The sequence below is a fragment of the Crocodylus porosus genome, unplaced genomic scaffold (genome assembly GCF_001723895.1).
Source record: "Crocodylus porosus isolate Cpor-Errol unplaced genomic scaffold, CroPor_comp1, whole genome shotgun sequence".
Taxonomy (NCBI): domain Eukaryota; kingdom Metazoa; phylum Chordata; order Crocodylia; family Crocodylidae; genus Crocodylus; species Crocodylus porosus.
Genome location: NW_017728906.1, coordinates 185248319 through 185270548, shown reverse-complemented (window position 1 = coordinate 185270548; position 22230 = coordinate 185248319). Strand labels below are relative to the sequence as shown.

Sequence of the window (22230 nt, the reverse complement as noted above, 5' to 3'; positions counted from 1 at the left end):
TAGAGAATATGTGAAGCTGAAAGGAAGAAGAGCTTCTGTTTTACTAACTCTTAATCAGTCAGAAGTGCTTTGGTTTATTAATTACCAGTCAATTAGTGGTTTCTTTGGATGTCTAGGTCAGACAATCCTGTCAATTTTGCATATCATGATCAAAGATCTGTTGCTTGGCAGCTGGTAACAATAGGCACAGTTTCATAGAACTACTCTAACATTTAGTCACATAGGTGAAGTAGCCATATTTGGAAAAGAGCTAAGGCCTTAGCAGATCCTACTGCTCTTCCAAAATTCTTTCTCTTAGGGCCAAATCCACTCACAAAGGGACTGCAATGTGGCAACACCGAGAGTCAGTAGCACCTAACTTTTAGTTGTTTGTCCCCAAGAAATGAGTTCCCAGCCCCGAGTTAGATGCTCTCAGTTCAGGAGCTAGCATGCAGAGAGTGAGTGTGATGCTGCTCTGTGATTTCTGTAGATACCCTAAATTCCATATAAAATGAGGAGGGGGAGTTAAGTGCCTTGGAATGGGATTGACAACAGCCAGGACACAGAAAGAGAAGTTGCATAAAATAATGCCAAAAGAAGGAAGTGTCTGCAACCCTGCCTTTCTGCTTGATAGTGTACCTTGACACAGACCACACATATAACTCCTTGGGTGTATAGAACTGGCTCATTTTTCTTTAATAGTGTCAGTGGGCCACAGTGACCCTAGAAAAACACCAGAGCTATAGAGTGAAGATAATGGCAGTTCTGGGCATGTGTAGAAGCAAAACTTCAGGCATCTGGAAACTAGTGTTGGAAAACTTGGGCAACTATGAAACTCAGCAGGGGATTTTGAAGGTTGCGTCCTTGTAGTTGGGCACTCAATTCACCCAAGTCCTTTTGTGGATCTGGGCTGTAATCTCCTGGCTCTGCAGTATGTGCCTCAAGAAAATATTTCTACATACAGTCATCTTTGTTTCTCCCATTAGCTCTGAAAAAAAACCAGGAAGTAAAAAACATCATCATCCTTTTTGAACATCAAGAAAGGGAACTAAACACTAAGTATCATTTTCACTAATACACTTGCATCTGCAAGTCATGAAATAATAATTTTTAAATCTGCCATTTTGAGAGTTTTATAATAACAGAAATACATTAGAAGTTTGAATGTATAATAGAAAATTGTTCCTACATCTCTGTGAAATATAATAATGTCTGAACTAAGGAAGTATTATCACCTCAGTCATTTTTATATCTCAGCTAAAAACATGAGTTTTGAAATAATTTAATGTATACTATATATCTATTTATTTCATAACTAATAAGTTTTTAAATTCAATTATAGCTCAAATGGCTAGAAAGTAATTTAATGATATAGTCCTACTGACTGTAGATGATATTGCCATATTCTTGTTTATTCAATTCCAGGACATGTATAGTGGCTTAGTTGGGCCATTAATAATTTGCAGAAAAGGAATACTGAAAGAGAAAGGCCTAAGGAAAGATATTGATCGTGAATTTGCTCTTCTGTTCCTGGTGTTTGATGAAAATGAGTCCTGGTATTTGAAAGAAAATATTGAAAAGTATCTTCATAAGAATCCTGATAATCTGAATTACACAGAGGAATTTTTGGAGAGTAACGTCATGCACGGTATGTGGTTTAATTGACAGCAGCAGCAGCTTATCCAAGGGAATGGTGGTTTCTTTTTTTATAATCCTTTGCTAGAGAGGTATGTTACCAGCAATTGTATAATCTTTTACAAACAAAGTCTTACTCACTACACAGGCTTGGGCTGGGTTTGTCGTTTGGATAGAAAGCTTCTGGGGAGCACCACTATGCATTCCACGTGCCGACAACAAATGCAGACCTGGCCAGCAGCTTTATCGGACCATCGAAGAATTCAAGTTCTTAGTTCATTGAAGAATTCAATATTTTATTTGTGGATAGGTGGCACTTTCAGCATATATCCCTCGCCATGAGTGACTAACTTTTCTTGGTTTCTCAAAGGCCAAATCCTCCTTTGTCACCCTTCTGTAAGTGGTCAAAGCAGAAAAATCAGCCAAGCGAGCAGTGTAGGTGCTGAGTCCACACTGGCAGATTCCCCTTGTCTTAGTAGAGATGTGGTGACAAACATGGCAAGAGCCTGACACTAATGTTTAGAAACAGGTAGATGAGTGATAGTGACTCCCTGGCCAGACATTCATGCTCAGGACAGAACGAATTAGTTGCCCTTATAGGAGCCATAGAAAAGTTATGCTCTTGTTTCTGTGCCCTTCTGCCACGTTGGGTTGGGACTTCACCCACCCATTCCCCATAGTCCCTGGGTAAAGCCCACTCACTTGGTCATTTAACTGTATGGCAGGTGGGAAAATCTTATCCATTCTGAGAAAAACAAACTTGTTATGTTTAGATGAGGTGCTGTATTAAAACTGAAATGCAAACTGTGGTCTGTCTTACCGTGTTATCTTTGTGAAGTGAACAATAACATTAGAAACTGATCAAGCTCAAAGACTTGGGGCACCTATACACGACTGACCTCTGCCCTGATGTGTGCTAATTAGCACACATTCATTAATTGAGTCTGCTGAAGCATGCTAATTAGTGCTCCCCAGCAGCCTCCACGTCGTATATAATCAGCATTGCCACGTTTCAATATGGCAGCAGGCGTACTTTAACTAAAGAGTGTTGAACAAACTTTAGGTAAAGCGCCCCTGATGTTGCGGGCGCTTTAATTAGATTGGCTCTCAGAGCCTCTCTAATTTAAAGTGCCCCTTCCCCTCCCCCACCTCCCCAACCCAGGGCACATGTATAGATACCCTCAGTGTCTGATTCTTTGCTCCCTTCAGCCTAGGGCAGTCACAGCAAAGTCACCAATCCAGTGCAGTCAGTGCATCACTGCAAAGCGAACCTGATCCACCACTTGTTCCCCACTGGATTTCAATAGACTTACACTGGAATAAAACTGGAGTAATGCAGTGAGGAATCAGTCCTACTGAATATCAAACTGGTGTAAAATACTGTGAGTGGAATAAGTGAGAGGGGGGCTTTAATGCGATGATGTTTTACTTCCCATTTTGCACGCGCTTTGCCCTGTTGTCAGTTACTGTAGCAGACATTTGAAAACTAAACCTTGGTCTCTGCAAAAAGAAAGTAAAAACAAGCATGAACTCAATCTGGTGCTTGTGTTTCCCTTCAGCACTAAACCACTCTCAGTGCCGCATTTCATTATTGAACATTACTGAATACATTAATCACTCTCTCTTTGTAAATCTTTCAGCAATTAATGGGAAGATCTACAACAACCTTCTTGGTCTAACAATGAATAAGGGTGAAAACACTAACTGGTACTTGATAGGAATGGGAAATGAAATCGATATACATACAGTCCATTTTCATGCACAGAGCTTCATCTTCAAGGTTGGTGAAAGCAAAGCAAAACCTTTACATTGTAAGGGGGAATTTCTTTGGACATGTTCAGCTTCTTGTCTGATCTAGCAGGCATACTGCAGTATCAGTTCTGACTTCAGTGAGAGTTATGCCTGTGAAGAAACCACAGAATTGGATAGAACTTAGTAAAGGTCTTTAAATGGTGAAATATGAATGAATGTCAACAATAAAGAATGAGGTTATTGTAGGATACTATGTGATGGTTAAAACACTCAGCACACTGAACCTTGTGTGGATAGCTGAGTGTAGCCAGTAGGAAATGTACCTGTGTATTTCAGAGTTCAGTTTAGCCCTATGTATTATATCTCAAAGTGGAAAAAAGTATTTGTAGCAATCCGTGTTAATGTGGATTGCCTATGGGCACCACCTCTGTTGAGTTAGGCATTGTATAAACATATAATAAGGAGTTCAGTTTATGTTCAGTTCAGAACCTCTACATGAATGCATAGTTCTTGGATTCAGTAATGGAAGCCTTAGCGATGCTGTTTTGTCTTGCTGCAGACAGATAATGATCACAGAGCAGATGTGTATGACCTTTATCCTGGGACATTTCAAACAATTGAACTTGTAGCAGATAATCCTGGAACGTGGCTTCTGCACTGTCATGTAGCTGACCACATTCATGCTGGCATGGAGACAACTTATACCATCAATGAATCAGGTACAGTGTCATGAATGCTGTTTCCTGACCACACACTGGGATTACAGCTACTCAGAAAAAGGGCAGGCAAAGAAGAAACAAAATACTAGATTCAGCACTGCTGGTATAGGGAGATGGAAATTATTGCGCACTCTTATGTCCTAGCAATATCTGTTTCCTGGGAGAAGGCAAACATATGTGCCCTGCAGCTTTGAAACCATGCGAAGATTCATAGGAGTTTTTCTTCCCGATGGCGATACAGGAAACTGGTTTTCTGGGTGTTGTTCTCTTACCCTGTTCCTGCAACAAGTCTTGTCACAAGGGATCATTGCAAGGAAATCTACTGCTTTAAACAAGATAAACAACTAGTGAATATGACCTGTACACCTGTAGAAATCAAAAGCAAAAAAAGCTTACTAGATCATCCAAGTGGGCAACCAAAAACTGGATCTAACAATAATCTCTGTGGTAACCCAGTTAGCCGCAACAGCTCATACTAAAACTAGCTGCTTGGCACTTTGAAAGCAGGCACAAGGTATCACAAATAGACACTCAGAAATTGAGGCCTCAAAATTTGAAGGATGCTTAAAGAGTAGTTCGTCCCTTGAAATGAGAGAATACTTTGACGTGGATTGATTGTAGATTTGTGCTCAGAGCAAAGGATTTTAAGAGCTGAATTGCCACTCACCGGGTGCATCTCTATCTACCCATGCTGTAAGAAATACTTTGGTGCAGTTTGCAGCAGCGTCAGCCACTCCCGAGTCCAGTGTTTACATGTACATCTGGGACTGCTGCACTTTGAGTCAGGGCAGAGCAGCCCCAGGCTGGCAGGGGGCCCAGGGGTTCAGCCCCAGGTTCTGGGTGGCGGCATCAGGCTGTGTCGGGTCTGGCTGGGGCACAAGGGTTCCACAGTGCATGGCTAGGAGGCAGGCAGCCACCACACTTTAACATGCTTGTACCCCAGCCAGCTCCTGTCACTGTCTACACATGTGTTTCTGTGGAGTAAATTAATTTCTATCCGTGTATTGTAGTACTGTCAGGGACAGTACTATCCTATGGCAGAGTTAACTAATTTACTGGGTTCTAATACCGGTGCACATGTAGACTGTGATGATTTCATAGACATAGATTTAATAGATTTCATAGACATTTGGGCTGGAAGGGACCCTGGAGGGATCATCGAGTCCAGCCCCCTGCCCCAGGAGCAGGAAGTCAGCAGGGATCATAGGATCCCAGCAAGATAAGCATCCAAACGTGTTTTGAAGGCGTTCAGAGTGGGCACTTGAACCGCCTCAGGCAGCAGTCTGTTCCAAACCTTGGGGGCTCAGACAGTAAAGAAGTTCTTTCTTATGTCCAGCCTGAGCCGGTCACAGTGGAGTTTGTGACTGTTTGATCTTGTCATCCCTTGCAGGGCTCTGGTCAACAGTTGTTCCCCCCCAGATTCTGATGAGCACCCCTGATAAACTTATAGGTGGCCACCAAATCACCCCTGAGCCTGCGCTTTTCCAGGCTGAATAGCCCCATTGCTCTCAGCCTCTCATCATATGGTCTGTTTTCCTGCCCTCTGATCGTGTGCGTGGCTCTCCTCTGCACCCTCTCAAGCTTCTCCACATCCTTTTTGAATTGCGGAGCCCAAAACTGGATACAGTACTCCAGCTGCGGCCTCACCAAGGCTGAGTACAACAGGAGAATGACATCCCGGGATCTGCTTGAGAAGCATCTATGGATGCAAGCCAGCGTTTTGCTCACTTTACTAGCCACAGCATCACACTAAAGGCTCATGTTCATCTTGTGGTCAATGATGACCCCCAAGTCCCTTTCATCTGTAGAGCTAACCAGCGGAGCACTGCCGAACCTATATGTATGGTGCAGGTTTTTCCTCCCAAGGTGGAAAACGTTGCATTTTTCGGTGTTGAACACCATCAGATTCTCATCTGCCCATTTCATGGGTCTATCCAGATCTGCCTGCATCACCATCCTGTCCTCAGGTGTGGATGCTTTACCCCAGAGTTTGGTGTCGTCGGCGAACCTGGCCAGCCCACTTCTGACACCAATGTCCACATCATTGATGAAGATGTTAAACAGTATAGGCCCTAGGACAGAGCCTTGTGGGACCCCACTGGTCACAGCGCACCAACATGATTGACTCCTGTTAACCACCACCCTCTGGGTCCTACCACAGAGCCAGTTCCCCAGCCAGTTGATCGTGGTGACGTCAAGGCCACAGTTAGCTAATTTAACCAAGAGGTGATTGTGGGATACCCGACTGAAGGCTTTTTTAAAGTCGAGGTATATGACGTCGATCTCTTCCCCTTTGTCCAGGTGATAAGTCACATGGTCATAAAAGGAAATGAGATTGGTCAAGCAAGACCTACCCGCAACAAACCCATGCTGGGTATCCCTCAGGATATTGCCTTCAGCTAGTCTGTTAAGGATGGCCTCCTTGATAATCTTTTCCAAGACCTTCCCCAGGATAGAGGTCAGGCTGATGGGCCTGTAGTTTGCCGGATTGACTTTCCTCCCTTTCTTGAAGATCGGCACCACATTGGCCCTCCTCCAATCATCGGGCACTTCACCGGAGCACCAAGAGCTCTCAAAGATCCGTGCCAGTGGCTGAGCTATGATGCTTGCCAGCTCCCTGAGTACCCTTGGGTGTAAACCATCAGGGCCAGCTGACTTGAAGGTATCCAGCCTGTTGAGGTGTTCCTTCACAAGTTGCTTTATTGTGGAGCTAATTAATCAACTGCAGTAAAGCGTATGTGTAGAGGCACCCACTGTGACTCAGTTTACCAAAATCTGGTCAGAATTTGAAACAGAAATTCTTCTGCTTGATTCCAAAATCCTGCTACTGATGTTTCATGGGAGATACAGTTCAGGTCATCCATGGTCAAGTTCCCTATGAGCCAAACTCCTTTACCAGAATCCTGGATAGCCATGTGATGGCCACAACATACAGTCACTCTTACATAGAAGCCATGGTGCTTCACTGGAGATATCATTTGATTAGAGAGTCCAACATATAGACAATAAAGGAACAGGATGCATCTGAATGTACCAGAATGATAATTCCCATGAGGAACCTTGAAGATGTTTTTGAGTTGAAATATTTTGGTTTTCAAGCTAAATAGTTCAGTTTTCAGGATTTATCTGAAAACTCAGTATCTTCCACAGGAGGAAAAAAGTTTCAACCAATACTCATTTTGAGCTGCTTGGAAAACAGCTAAAGAAAAGCTGTCCACTTTTTAAAGGCTTGTAAATATAAAGGGAAATGGGAAGTAGACAAAATTCTTGGGCTGGGGATAGGGAAGAATAGAAACAGACATACCTCCCAAAATTGCAAGTACAAAGCCCATTCGCTCCAATGCGAATTGCCAACATGTAGCAGATGCAAAATCAAACTTAATTTGTACCATATTTGGGAGCTTTTCCTGTTAAATTATTTGGGAATTGTGCACATAGAGAACTTTTTCATTTTAGTGCTGGTGAAAGGACTGTTTATCAATTTGTCTCCCAAGTACACATTCTGTCATGGAAATATATTCAATGGACAAGCTGTACCCATGGCTGAATAACTTCCGTATTCTGGGATGGGCACTGAGAAAAACTGGGAAACAAAACACTGGACATATTTACACGTGAAATTAATGTAATGCATATTGCGCCAGAGTTTATTGCTCCCAGATGCCATGTTTACATATGTATCCAGGACCACACACGTTGAGCCAGGTTGGAGCAGCCCTGGCTGGCAGAGGCCCCAAGGATCAGCCTGCCAGCCCAGGGCTTCTCTGACCCAGCTCAGCATGCTGTGGAGGGGCTGGCTAGGGTACAAGTGTGCTCCAGTGTAGGGCTAGCCAGCAGGCACTCCCACACTGAAGCACCCAGCCAGCCCCATCGTTGTCTATGCATGCGTTGCTGTGTTCTAAATAATGACGCTGTGGGATAGTGCTTGTGTTTACAAGTAGTAACCTAGGGCAGAGTCAATTAGTTTCCCGCAGCCTAATAGGGCTGCAGGTGTAGACATGAGACTTTACTGCAGAGCTAATTAGCAGGGATCCCCAATTTTCAGTTAAAAAAGATAACCTCAAATCCATATTTTTCTGTGATTAAAATGAAACACCACTAAAGAAGAGGATTTTTGTCCTCAACTACCCTGGATTGGTGGGCAATCAGCTCATGACTTTGTTGGCCTAATTAGATTTTCTGTTTACATTACCAAGGTAGAATAAATGATGCATTCACTATTTTTTAAGACCACTAAAATCTTTATTAAATCTTGCTTTCACTGAAAGTTTTATTTTTGTTATGCAGACAACCAAGAGTCTGTGGAAGGAGTTACAACTATGTTATATGACCTAAAAACTGTAAAGGACAGCACTACTGTTAAGGGTATGGACCTATTTTAAAAAACTCAGTAATTTAGAATTCAGTCCATTGACATGTATAGCTTTCTCACAAGCTGCTTCTTGCTTGACAGGCTATGACAGAGGAGGAGTCGAATTCTTTGGCAAAACTCTGGATCCTGGAGAAGCTAGTTCAACTCTTGTAGCCCTTTTTTTCATTGGACTTACTCTTCTGGTAACAGTATTAATCCTCCTCAGCCTTATAACATGCCAGAGAAAAAGGACATATTATGGGGCTATGCATCGCAAGTGCATGTTGCCAACCGATTCCCTATAGTTCTGTTTTTAGGATTGCTTTAGAGCTGCAGTGGGTTTCAAGGCATGCTGTTGACATACTTCAGGCTAGATATAGGATTATGGAAATGTACAAAACGAGCATCTAATCTGGCAACAGCAGTTCAGCGTGTGTGAATGTGGGCTGCAGGCTTAGACTCCCACAGCCACAACCTGCTTGCTTTTGCAGCCTGATTTTGCTCTGCAAAAGTCAGTTGGAGCTTTGTCACCGAAATAGGCAGGAGCAGATTCAGGCTTATACTTGCTGATGTCAGTGAGTGCTCACCTGAGTATCTTAAGCAGGATTTGCCTCTGAGACCTCATCCCTTGCATCAAATGTCTGACTCACTCTGTGAAACTTAATTAGGCCATGTTATTTCAAGATTTTGGAACAAGCTGTGACTGGAGCTATGTGCAGCTCAGCCAGTTAGGGGGTTCAGGACAAGTTTTCTCTAGTTGCTGTTTGTGTTTGTATTGCCAAAGGGTTTGAGCTCAAGCAAGCAATAAAAAGCCTGTTGGGAACCACAGTAACTCCAGTAATTTTATGTGCACATTATAATGAGCTCAAAATCCTCTATGGAGACTGGCAAACACTAGTGATAGTTTTGACCAATATAGGTTAAATTTCTAGGAATTACTTTTGCTCCCTTTTAAGAAGCTGGGAGCAGAAACAGGGGCCAAAGCCTGTTGTCATTGATGTATGTATTCTCATGAACTTTCCTGGATTTGTAACCAGAGCACAAACCATGGGAGTTTTTCCATGCCCCTGGTTTTATAATTAATGATTTTCTCTTAGATAAAAAATATATTAACCCTAGAGAGAGGAATTTTAACAGAATCCTTTTGCCAGGAAGGTAACACACAGAACTAAACAAAAGTATTGCCTGTCTTTGCAAAAACATCAAGAGCAGAATTTGGCCCATACGACTCTGCTATGCTCAGCTTTTTTCAGTCAGCCAGATTTTGCAGGGTCTGTTGAAAATCTGGAAAAACTCCATTTGTTCATTGGGGTACTCCAGATTTATACCAACCTATGATCAGAAAGTGGCTCGATGCATCTGCTGGAATTTAAGAACTATGCAGTGAGTGCCACATTTTTAAAGGTATCTAAATTGGATTTCAAAAGTGCTTCAACCCAATGAATGTTAATCACCCAGGCACTTCTAAGCATCACGCTGGGTGTCTATCTGTATGTCTAGACACCTGAATGAATACCTTTACAAATCTGATCCTAGGTTAGCAAAGAGAAAGATGATTTTGTAATTGCTGCTTAATGTCAGCCTAATTCTGTGACCTTTCTTCACCCAGGGTAGTATCATACTGTCTGATTTCAGTGGGACTGCTCTGGAAGTCAGGGAGGTGATCCCTGGTGTAAGGGTAACAGAATCAGGTTCTGTAACATAGTGATACTTGAATGTGGATAGTTTGTTTTGTAGGTATTGTTTATTCCTGCAACAAAAAGTATTCATGTTGACTACAGCCTTTGCAGGTGTTTACCAAAGCAAAAGCTATTTTTGAGCACAAGGTTATTTTATCTGTGAAATAGTTTATCTTGAGTGTGATATTTCACAGTAAATTCAAACTGGTGCATAATGTATTTTTTTCTGTTGTGTATTTAAAATTTTTCTAAACACTGCAGGAAATTCCTTTGATTCTTCCCTGCATATAAATTAATGATGTCCTGCATTAATGCCCAGGTTATCAATATATAAGTGGTATAAGTGACACTATTTGGGTGAAGGGGGTTCCTCAATTTTGTCTTCTCTTGATTTTTTAAATAAAATAAAACACAAATGTTAGATAAGGCCTGATCTTGCAATCATTAGTCATTCAGGAAGTACTTTACCACAAACTGCTTGTCAAGGGTTGCAGCACAGGGATCAAAAATAAGATAGCACTAACATTCTGACCATAAGTATCCCTTTGATCATAATGATTAATTTTAAAGCTTCCTATAGAGCTGGTTAAACTTAATTCCACCAAGGAAACCACAGATATTGTAAGGATAGCGTTCCTTCAGTTAGCTATCCTTACAATAAGGTCTCCTATTCTGCATTACATGCTGTTCATGCGTATAAAATACTTGCATACTGCATATAAATAATGTCAAAATCTCCATTTGGAATGAATCATAAATAAAGAAAAATGATTTTGGTATTTTTCTTTTTTCTTCCTAGCTGATTTTTAAAATAGGATCAAAAAATATGTTGATAGTATGATTTAAGGCTGTTAAATAAAGCTCACTGTATTGATAATAAAAGTTTACTGTTATTGTGAACATCTAACAGAGTTTTTTAAATATTGGAATGCTTTGTTTCGACTGGGAGCTGGACTGTAGGCTTACCTTCTACGGCTTGGCTTGCTTCTTCGCAGGGAAAGAGAAAGTAAAGTAAGAGGAGGGAGGGGGAAGAGGGAGGAAGTGGGAGAAGGAGCGCTCTCATTATTGACATGTGTATGTGGCCAGCAACTGTCACCCTTCCAACCCCAGTGCTCTGGGGGAGGGAAAGAAAAAATGCATAAAAGGTGGCATTTTTTGCCCCTGCTTGCTGCCTTGGGTCATTTACTGAGCTGTCTGTTCTGGCAGCTCACTGTCAGACCACTACAACTCGCAGCACTGATTTTCTAAAGGATTCCCTGCTTGCTACCCTAGCAATAGGGATTTCAGAATACCTTTTTATTGTAGGTGCTTTTATATTATTATTATATTCATTGATTTATTTTTTTGAATGCTATACTTGGATAGGGTTACTGTAGAATTTACTCTATATAGGAATTTATATATTTGTTTTTATACGTTCATTCTTTGCACCACACCAACGCTATTGAATTTATATACACAGGCAGATATATTTTTATTGTGTACATAAATCTCTTCACTGCACTAGACCTACATGTTTGAGTTCATATAATAACGCAAATACATTGATATATTTCTTGAAAAGGAGGACATGAAACACATCGTGAAGTGTGGGGGAAAGCCAGGTGGCCACACTGGCCAGCCTTCAGGGAGGAGTGAAAGACGGGATGGAGGGAGAGCTGTAAGTTCCCCGCACCAAACTGAGATGCAGCCTCTTTCCTCCAGCTAAAAGGGATGAGGCTGCTACAAGAAGCAAGGAGAGGGGAGCAGTGCCACTGCCACTGCCTGTGCCCGAGACTGCATCCCCTCCATGTGCAGCATAACCCCCCATCCCCACCCCCACCATGAGGACAACCACAACCAGCAGCACCAGCACAACAGCCTGCTCCACCCCTATGGCACTTCCCCTGCTGAGCCTTCCAGTGCCAGAGGAAGAGTTGGTGCTGGATCTGGATGCAAGTGCCATAGCAAGGGAAATTCTGGGGAAGGAGGGGGAATCAGCTGAGTTTGTGCTCGACACCCCTCAAGTTTCCCTTTGACCCAGATCTCCTTCCCCAAAAGGCACTTCGGAGGAGGTTGATGTAGAGGTGGAGAGAAGCAGCTCAGTTGAGTCCACTCCTCCTCCTGCTGTGCCTCTGCCTGCTGAGGAGGGGGAAAGTGCAGCAGCATCCATAGATGCACCTGCATCCCAGAAATGAGCAGGTGATGAGGTCTGAGATCATTTTGAGCTGGCAAATGATCCCATGTACGCTATCTGCCTGCACTGCTGAGCCAAAACCAGCCACGGCAAGGGAACCAGCCAAAACCAGGCAGGGCAAAAGAACAAAACAGCTGTGAGGGACTAGCAGGGGAGATTATGCTCAGGGGCAACCAGCATGGGTTCATTAGGGGCAGGTCCTGTCAGACCAATCTGGTTGCCTTTTATGATCATCAGGTCACAAAATCCTTGGACACAGGTGTCGCGGTGGACGTAGTCTTTCTGGACTTCAGCAAGGCCTTTGACACTGTCTCTCACCCCATTCTCATTAAAAAACTAGGCAACTGTGGCATTCATGCCTACAGTCAGACGGGTCACAAATTGGCTAGAGGGCCACACCCAGAGAGTGGTTGTGGATGGGTCATTTTCGACTTGGAGGGATGTGAGCAGTGGAGTCCCCCAGGGCTCTGTCCTTGGGCCCACACTGTTCAACATCTTTATCAGCGACTGGGACGAGGGGGTGAAAAGCACCTTGTTCAAATTCACAGACAACATTAAGATGTGGGTAGAAGTGGGCATGCTAGAAGGGATGGATGGTCTACAACTAGATCTGGACAGGTTACAGGGGTGGGTGGATGAGAATAGGATGGGATTCAATACCGACAAGTGCAAGGTGATGCACCTGGGGAGGAACAACCAGCACCATACCTACAGGCTGGGGAACTCCCTTCTAGTCAGCACAGAAGCAGAAAAGGACCTTGGAGGCACTACTGATTCCAAGATGGACATGGGCCGGCAGTGTGGGGATGCAGTCAGGAAGGCCAACTGCACCTTGGCATGCATCCACAGACGGTTCACAAGCAGGTCCAAGGAGGTGATCCTCCCCCTCTATGCGGCACTGGTCAGGCCACAGCTGGAGTACTGCATCCAGTTCTGGGTGCCGCACTTCAAGAAGGATGTGGCCAGCATGGAGAGGGTCCAGAGGAGGGCCACCCGCATGATCCAGGAGAGGCTACGGGACCTGAACCTGTTCAGCCTCCACAAGAGAAGGCTGAGAGGGGATCTGATGGCTGTATATAAACTTACCGGGGGGACCAGCAGGGAATGGGAGAGGCCCTGTTCCTCCAAGCACTACTCAGAGTAACTAGGAATAGCGGCCACAAGTTGATTGAGACACTACTTCACAGTCAGGGCGGCTAGGATCTGGAACCAACTTCTAAGGGAAGTGGTTCTCACTCCTACCCTAGGGGTCTTTGCAAGGCAGCTAGATAATCACATAGCCAGGGTCATTTGACCCCAGCATCCTTTCCTGCCCAGGGCAGGGGGCAGACTTGATAATCTGATTAGGTCCCTTCCGACCCTACCAATTATGAAACTATGAAACAACTATATGAGCACCATGGGGATGCTGATGCAACTCCGCAGGCACCACCTCCTTGCCCTTGCTCCTCCTCAGCCTGGCACCAGTGCCAGCATGCCCAAAGGGAAGTCCCCTGCTTGCTCCAAAGCCCCCGTCCCCACAAAGCAGAGGCAGGCCATCCTTGTCCAGTGGGAGAAAGGTGGACAGGAAGGGGGACACATTCCAAAGGCAAGCAAGTTCACCCAGAGAACTGGGGAGATGTCTGCTGTCGATGGCCAGCCATTTTCCCTAGTTGAGTGGCCAGGGTTCAGGCAGCTCATGGCACTTGCAGTCCCATCACACCAAGTGCCCGCGTGCACCACCTTCAGTAGGACGGCGGTGCCATCCCTGTATGAAGCATGAATGGGGTACTTGAGGGAGGAGCTGCGCAAGGCAGGTCCACAGGTGGCCTTACACTTCACCTCGGACAATGGAGCAGCCAGGATGGAGGTCATGCCTACCTATCCCTCACAGGGCACTGGTGTGACCAGTCAGGCCGTCGGTGGGCTTTCCTTCAAGCCAAGGTACTGGATGAGTCCCACACAGCAGCAGAGATCATGGGGGCCTGGAACTGCTTGGTGCAGGGGTGGCTTGCTGGGCAGGGTGAGTTCACCTGCAGGTTCATGGTCACTGACAATGGGGCCAATATGCTCAAGGCAGTTCCTGACACCAACTTTGTTGGCATCCACTGTTTCATAGTTTCATAGTTTCTAGGGTCAGAAGGGACCTGAGCAGATCATCGAGTCCGACCCCCTGCCATGGCAGGAAAGAGTACTGGGGTCAAACGACCCCGGCAAGATGTATATCGAGCCTCCTCTTAAATACCCCCAGGGTAGGAGCCAGGACCACTTCTCTTGGAAGCTGTGTGCCACACAAGTTGCACCTTGTTGTCAGGGATGCCTTGGAGGGGGACACGGCTGCTAATGGTGGCACTGCCACTACCAGCAAGCTCATTTCAAAATGCAGGAAGGTGGCAGGCTACTTCCACTGGAGCATCTGGGGGGGGGGAGAACAAGATGCTGTGGGATAAACAAAAAGAGCTGAGCATCCCGCAGCACAAAATCATGCAGGATGTGGAGACTTGGTGGAACTCCACATACCTGATGCTCAAGGGGCTGGTGGAGCAACAGAGGGCCATCCATGAGATGGCCTTTCTCAGGGAGATCAGGATCAGCGGCTCCCTGAACAGAGCTGAGTGGGATAGCATCTCCCAGATCTTGGTGGTCCTCAAGCCCTTCCTTGAGGCCACCGAGAGCCTCAGCGCTGCTGATGCCCTCCTTAGCCAGGTGATCCCCATAGTGAGGGAACTTCAGAACCAAATGGAGAGCTTCCAGGGAATCAGTGTTCCTGGCTGGGGCAGGCCACTGTCACCAGACGTGCAGGCACTGGTGAGGAGGCTGAAGGAGGGCATCAGGAAATGGCTTGATTCCTCGCGGTCCAGTACAGGCCATGTGCTGGCCACCATGTGTGACCCAAGGTTGAAGGGCACTGTATGCGGCAGCCAAACACTGAATTAGTGGCTGGAGGTGCTAGTAAAGAAAGTTAGGGAGGCAGAACGGTGGAGGCGGGGGGATGTGGAACAGGGGATCCACTATCTCATGCTAGCACACCATCCATGAGCCAGTCTTGTCCTCTACCACATGCGCTGCCAATATGGGCTAAGGGAATGTCTTCTATGGTGGGGTCCAGGGCCACCAGACCCCACCATCAGGCAAGTAGTGCTCACACCTTCGTGGCTGCCTATCTTGCCGAGGATGTGGAACCGCTGCTGTGTGACCCCCTGTTCACTGACCATTGTGCCTAGTGAGAGGGTGTCCAGCATCACTGGGGATGTAGTGACACCCCACCACACCTGCTAGGATGCTGGTTTGGTGGAGCACCTGGTGTTCCTGAAGGTGAACCTCCCGCTGCTGGGGTTCCCCAGGCTCCAGGTGCAGATGGACTGAGTGCCACCCTTCTCGCTCTGTCCATGCCTATTTCCTTTTTTCATTTTTTTAAAAACCAGGTAATGTCCCGCTCTCAGCTGGAGGGGGCACTAACTGCATCACCAGCCAGCAGGGGAAGAACATGTCCCTGCTGAGCTCATTCCCCTGCTAGGACAAACTTAGAGGTATGGGATGGGGCTATGGGGAAGGAGGAGACCCCAGGTCCTGAACATGACCGCTAAAACTGCACCCTGCCAGGGTAGGGAGGCCTGGTGGGACTGTTGGTGGCGCAGCAGCCTCATAAATGCCAGGACCAATGATCCCCTGGTGAAAGGCAGGTAGGAGGCACCATAACCTCCAGCTAATGCATATATGCACACAGTCCTGAATGGAGAAAGCCCAGACCTGTCATGTCTTTGACAGGCCTGATGCTTGCGGGTTACAGTGCAGTTGTGAGACTCCCAGTGTGCTCGGCTTAGCTGCCCGGGATGCCAGCTTTTGGGTTGAAAAACCCTTTGTCAGGCTGAGGAAGTACCTGGAAATGGAGGCATCAGGAAGTGAGGGACAGGCTGGGGTAGGGGGGGAAAGGGGTATGTAGCAGCACAGGTAAAATTGCAGAGGTTCCTGGGGAGTCAGATGTCCAGCAGGTTGCAGCGTGTCATAATTCCACTGTCTAATCTACACTGAGTCCATGAGTTTCTGTACCTAGGAGACTGATAAAGTCAAGTTCATAAGCCTGGCTGTGAAAAGTGATTTTTAATTTGTTCCCTCTCAGGATCAGGCCTGAGAAACTGGAGGCATTTTTGGTGAGGAATGTGCCCCCACAGGTAGTTGGGTATTGTTGTTTTTGATAGATTCTGGTGTGCAGTTTGTGGGGGTACTGGAGATAGTTGGCAGGTTTTGTGTTTTGAGCTGTAGGACGTTGGCTTCAATTCTGGTAGTTAGGTGCTTGTTTGAATGTACAAACCACTTTTCAGAGCTGGGCCTATGAACTGTACTTCAGCCTCCTAGGTAGTAGGTACAGAAACTCATGGACTCAATATACACAGGGGAGTTCTGGCACACTGAAACCTGCCGGATACACCCCAGGTACCTCTGCACTTTTACCTGTGCTGCTACATCCCCCCTTTCCCCCTCACCCCAGCCTGTCCTTCACCCCCTGATCCTCCATTTCCATTTTCACTGACTGGCTTTCTTCCCTGCCTTGCGTGCCAGGCCAGCCTCTGGCTTCTTTACTATTCCTTCCATCCAGGACCAGGAGACACACCGACTGCAGGTACTTCCTCAGCCTGACAAAGGATTTTTCAACCCGAAAGCTTCCTAAAATATATTTTTCTAACTATTCTGGGTTTTTTTCATAATAAACACATAAACATAAAAACACAAGATAAGCCATCACACACCACATATACCCATCCAACACAACATCTTTACTTCTTGTTGTCAATTCCTTTATAACAAGAAAGGCTCTGTGACAGTTCTGTGTGGCTACCTTAGATGCTGCTGGTGCTGCTGGTGCTATTGGTGTTGAGTCACCTACATTATTTTCACCTGCCGTCGTTTACAGTGGTGGACTGGACTGAGATTGTAGGGGAGGAGGGGACCTCACTGGGGCACACTGCTGTATTGTGCAAAAGCCCCAGCACCAGAAAGGGCACTCCTAAATACAAATACACACACACACACACACACACACACACACACACAGAGTCGCACAGTGAGGGCGCACCTAACAGACATGCACTAGGTGTTCCTACTTGAGAGGAAAGAAGGGCCTGACAGTTCTGGCTGGCTACCTTAGGTGCTGCTGGTGCTATTGGTGTTGGGTCACCTACATTACTTTCACGTGCTGTCATTTAATGTAGTGGACTGAGTCAAGGCTGTAGGGGAGGAGGAGACCTCACTGGGGCACACTGCCATGTTGGGCAGAGGTCACAGCATCAGAAAGGGCTCATCTGAACACACACACACAGTGTCACCCACCCATGTCACGAGTTTTGCCTGTCAACAGCCAGAGGCGCAAGGCCCCAGAACCCAGAGTCCCCTTGCACCCATCTCATTGAGAGCCGGCAGGCTTCATGGCCACAGCATGGCCTAGCAGACAGGCCTTCAGTGGTTTCCCCCACCCTCTGCTCCAAGACAAACAGTAGCACAAGCACCCATGTCACGAGTTTTGCCTGTCAACAGCCAGAGGTGCAGTTTCCTTGAACCCCCTGCACCTATCTCCTTGAAACTTGGCAGGCTTCGTTGCCTCACAGGGGCTAGCAGGCCTTTAGTTTTGACCCCACTGTGGCTTAACACATACAAGTGACAGTAGTTTTGCTCTCAAGACTTTGGGAGGCAGTTTCTCTGAACCCCCTGCACCTATCTCTGTGACACTTGTCAGGCTTCATGCCCTCAGAAGGGGCTACCATTTCTGTAAGTTTCATTGAAACCAAGCCAGAAATGACAGTTATTGCCTGTTTTGACCTTCCCCATTATATCCTATGGGCGAAACATTGAAACAGGCTTGAAATGCAAAATTGTTTTGATGGAACAATACGGGATAGCCATTTCAGCTCGAAACAAAAGTTTCCATCGAACAGTCGAAACACATCCCTGTTGGTAGGAGTGTTGCCAGCAGATCAAGGGAAATGACTCCCCTCTATTCAGCCCTAGTGAGGTCACATCTGGAGTACTGTGTCCAGTTTTGGGCCTCCCACTATGGAAAGGATGTGGACAAATTGGAGAGTGCAGCAGACATAAGTGGCACTAGAAAATATTATTTGGGGGGACGTGGGCTGGGTGGTGTGGAGCGTTCCCGCCTGCCCCGTCCCTCTCTCTCGCAGGGTTGCTCCAGGACCGGTGCACACTGGCACTGTGTGCACAGTGGCACAGGAGTGCACGGTGGAGGCACTGTAGTGGCAGTGGTGCTGGAGCCACTGTTACCACCCAGTTTGTGGAGGCTGAGCCCCATTAGCCCCAGTCCTTGACTGCCTATGCCAGCAGAGGGTAATGAAAAATGGTTAGGGGGCTGGGGAACATGACTTATGAAACACCTGCTAGGTAGAGTTGGATGTGGAATAAAATCTCAGAGCAGTGTTCAAGGAAAGCACCCTAGCAAAAATCACAATGTCTATCCTTTCCTAGGAAGGCTTCAACTCAGGGTGGAGCCACCCTAGTTCCTCATTTATGCTTTCTATCTGCTTATCCTTCTCCCCCACAGCCCAAATTTTCATATACACCTGTTTGGTAACAGGTTTATTCCTCTAAATAGTAGTTGCATAGTTATTTTTTTGAGCTCTGCTGAAATGCTTAATAAAGTAGTCCTTTCTTTTTTTTTTTTATTGTTTATCTTGCCCAGCTTTTTTTTTTAAATTGATGATCTTGCCCAGCTTATTGAATTCAATGCAGAGCTTTCATTTGCAATCATGTGTTTGTTGTGCCAGCAGAGACCTGGCTTGGGTACCTTGGCTGGGACAAAGTGACTTGAGAGGGAGAGGCAGTCAGCACTTCCTTAGAGGTTATTAAGCATCCAATCCATCAGCCCACAACGAGTTATGTTTCCCACAGTGGCATCAAACTGTTGTTTTTCAAGGTACCTCATGACTTCCTGGAGAATATCCCCCACGCTGTAGCCCTTCTTGGATGCTTTTTCAGCTAGCAAAGGGAGCTTCTTCAGATCCTCCTCATTTCCATGCATGAATGACAGATTTGGCAAATTCAGCTGGGAAGCAGCCATCCACTGGAGGATGGCCTGAAGCTCTTTGTTTTGTGAACTGCTGTTGGCATTCTGGCTGGTCACTATCACTTGAGAACCTGAGGAGGAACCCGTGAGTGGGTTTCCATTCTGTTTTGATTGTGAAGCTCTCCTGGATGTTGCTTGAGCTTTTGCAGATGAGGCACCAAATGCATTGGGGTCCTCTGATGAGTCACCGACAGCTAAGTCAGCGCCACTGCCTTTGACCATGAAGAGACACAACTTCATTGCAGATTCCACCAGCTGGTCAATAAATTGCTTGTTGACCTGATCCATATTGTCAAACTGCTCCATGGCTGAATTGGGCTGCTTGGCTACAGCCTGTTTGCCAGGCTCGCATTCACTGGCAGGAGTATGCTGTAAGCTCTTATTTGTCTCACTGGAACTGTTTTCTGTATTGAACCCAGCTTCACACAAGACCTTCTGTATGATGGACAAGAGGATACTTGATATGTCTCCCTTTTGGGAGCTGAGCTGCTGTTGGTAATCGTCCCTTGTCCCTGCTGGCCTTGACCCAGAAGTCTCTGCCAAGGACTTGGAACTTTGGCTGTTCCGAGCTTTTTTGAAATGTGAATCCCGAGAAGCATATCCACATGAAGTGGCACTTGATTCACTAGAGTCCTTGCCATTGTTTGTCTGTTGCAAGAGATGTTGTTGTATCAACATTAAGGCAGTCACAATGAGGTCTTTTGCGTACTTATCCATGGAGCAGTGCTTTTCTGAAGGCTTGCATGAAGACGATTGGGATTTGTTTCCTCCTTTTTCCTTGTCTTTTCCAGAGCTATGCATTTCACTTTTCATTGCTGTAAACTGCATGGCTTGAGATTTTGGGTCCTGGGACCCTGATTTAAGTGATGTAAATGCTAGACTTTGAGACCTGGCTTGTCCTTTATCTTCTGCTAGGATTTGAAAAAGGCGTTTCACCATTGCTTCCAAAATTTCAGTAGACTTCTGGCTTGCTACACTGAATAGATTTTTCTTCACTGTAGCAACAAAATCAGAGTTTGTCATGAGCTCACCTGTAACATTATGCAGATTTTTCATTATTGAGTCTATTAAGTCTGATATAACCTCCCTGGTATGTTTGAGGAGTACTTTCTTCAAAACTACACAAGCTGGAAGTGTATGTTTTTGGACTTTTGTGGTCTTCAAGAATGAGAACATCATATCTGAAGCAACCTGGTTTCCATAAACCATTAGCCCTTTGCTGACAGAAGTACCAGAATCATCTTGCCTGGAGTTTTGGGCTTGCTGATACATTTGCTTATCTGACGGTTTCTCTCTTTGTTTGCAGCCCTTTTGATTGGACATCTCGCCATAGAAAAGTGATGTTTTCTTGGAGCCTGAATTATCTTCTCCCTTAGTAGTCCTCTCTTGAAATGCCTTGGGAGATGGAAGCGTACCACAAGTGTCTTGTGTACTTGCTTCAACAGCTTCATTCACCATCTGTGTTGCAATTTTGCTCACAGAGCCACAGGTATTATTTTTCCCTTCATAAGTGGCTCCATGAATTGCTTGCTGTATACAGTTTTGGGCAGTTCCTTCCAGTTTGTCTGTGATCTCCTTTTGTGCCAGTTGAGCAACCAAGGAGCAGAGTTTATTTACATAGTATGAAACATCATCAGTGTCTCCCTTGTTTCCTTTTTGAGCGCCAGCACACTTTAACGATGTGTCATTGTTCTGGTACAGTGGTGTATTTCTGAAGTTGTCACTACCTTTGTGTTTCTGTGGATTATCTGAAGGGGCCAGTGCATGCTGGAATCCAACTGCATATTTCTGAAGGTCATTGTTGAGCCAGCTCATAATGCTAAGTTCATCAGTTGAACCTTGTTTAAAAAGACAAACCGCTCCTTCAGTCTTAGAATGATCTTGTTTTTCATTGTCTTTTATTACAATGACCTCCTTTTCCTCCATGTTTACTAGATCAAGTTCATTTGAATGTTCAGAGATGCTGCTGGACTGGCTTGCAGCTTTCTTTGCTTTTGGATCATTGTCTTTTAAATTCAGGCTGGAGATGTCAACAAAAGCGATCACTTTACGGTCCTGGTCCGTCTGTCCTTCAGGTTTGTATAAGTCTACTTTACACAGGCCTGCCTGGCTGTGTAGCCAGTCAACTTCCTGAGACATCTTTGCAGGTTGACGATGGAACTGTACCCAGGACTGTAAAGTGTCCTTCTGTCAGCTGAGTTGCAGTGATGACCCTGCCAGTCTCGATGTTACCTCTTCTCTCAACTTCCCATGCTCTTTTGCTGCCAGATTTGATGTTCACTGTGTTGCCCTTTGGTTTCTATGGCAGCACTGACATCACAAAGATTCAGTTTCACCAACAGCTAGTGATGTGTTGGCCCTGGTTCAGCATTCGCCGTTATCCTGGTCTTTGCCTTAGGTTGTAATAAATCTATTTCCTTGGGTTTTGGAGGGTGTTTTCAGATGGGACTGGAAAAGTGAGGGAATGAGAAATCTGTTTCCCTCTCCTCTCCATCCCCATCTCCCAACCCGTGATTTAAAAATGAGGTGGCAACAACTCTTACTAAACTATTCTTTGGGATATACAGTTAATGCAATGGTAGTTTGGCACAGTTTAGTTTCTGGTTAGAAGAGGGAGTTTGGTAAGCAGAGTTTGGTCTTATTGAATTCAATAAGCTGTCATATACAAGTTGGGCAAGATCATCAATAAAAAAAAATTAAAAATAAAGGACTACTTTATTAAGTATCTTAGCAGAGCTCAAAAATAACTATGCAACTACTAGCAACAACATGAAGACTAGCTCAGCAACAGTTTGTAATGGTGGAACAAAACACCTCTAGGTGTGAGAAACTTGTTTCTCTCTCTTACCAGCTTCTCCAGCACAGAAAGGGTGTTGACACTTGGTTTC

At 45.5% G+C, this 22230-nt stretch overlaps 2 protein-coding genes across 3 annotated transcripts in view; one reads left to right on the top strand and one right to left on the bottom strand.

Moving 5' to 3' along the window:
* Positions 1-10188, top strand: part of HEPHL1 (hephaestin like 1) — a 58802-nt gene extending 48614 nt beyond the window's left edge. For both annotated transcript variants that reach the window (XM_019530331.1, XM_019530330.1), the window contains 5 exons: positions 1405-1627; positions 3255-3394; positions 3926-4085; positions 8373-8450; positions 8539-10188. In XM_019530331.1, the coding sequence (XP_019385876.1) occupies positions 1405-1627; positions 3255-3394; positions 3926-4085; positions 8373-8450; positions 8539-8741 (804 nt within the window). In that variant the 3' untranslated portion in view covers positions 8742-10188. The remainder of the gene's footprint in view (positions 1-1404; positions 1628-3254; positions 3395-3925; positions 4086-8372; positions 8451-8538) is intronic.
* An 8765-nt stretch (positions 10189-18953) lies between these two features.
* On the bottom strand, positions 18954-21814 carry LOC109306765 (A-kinase anchor protein 4-like). Its single transcript, XM_019530329.1, has one exon. The coding sequence runs from the start codon at positions 21479-21481 to the stop codon at positions 19112-19114; it is 2370 nt and encodes a 789-aa protein (XP_019385874.1). The 5' UTR covers positions 21482-21814; the 3' UTR covers positions 18954-19111.
* Between the last annotated feature and the right edge of the window lie 416 nt (positions 21815-22230).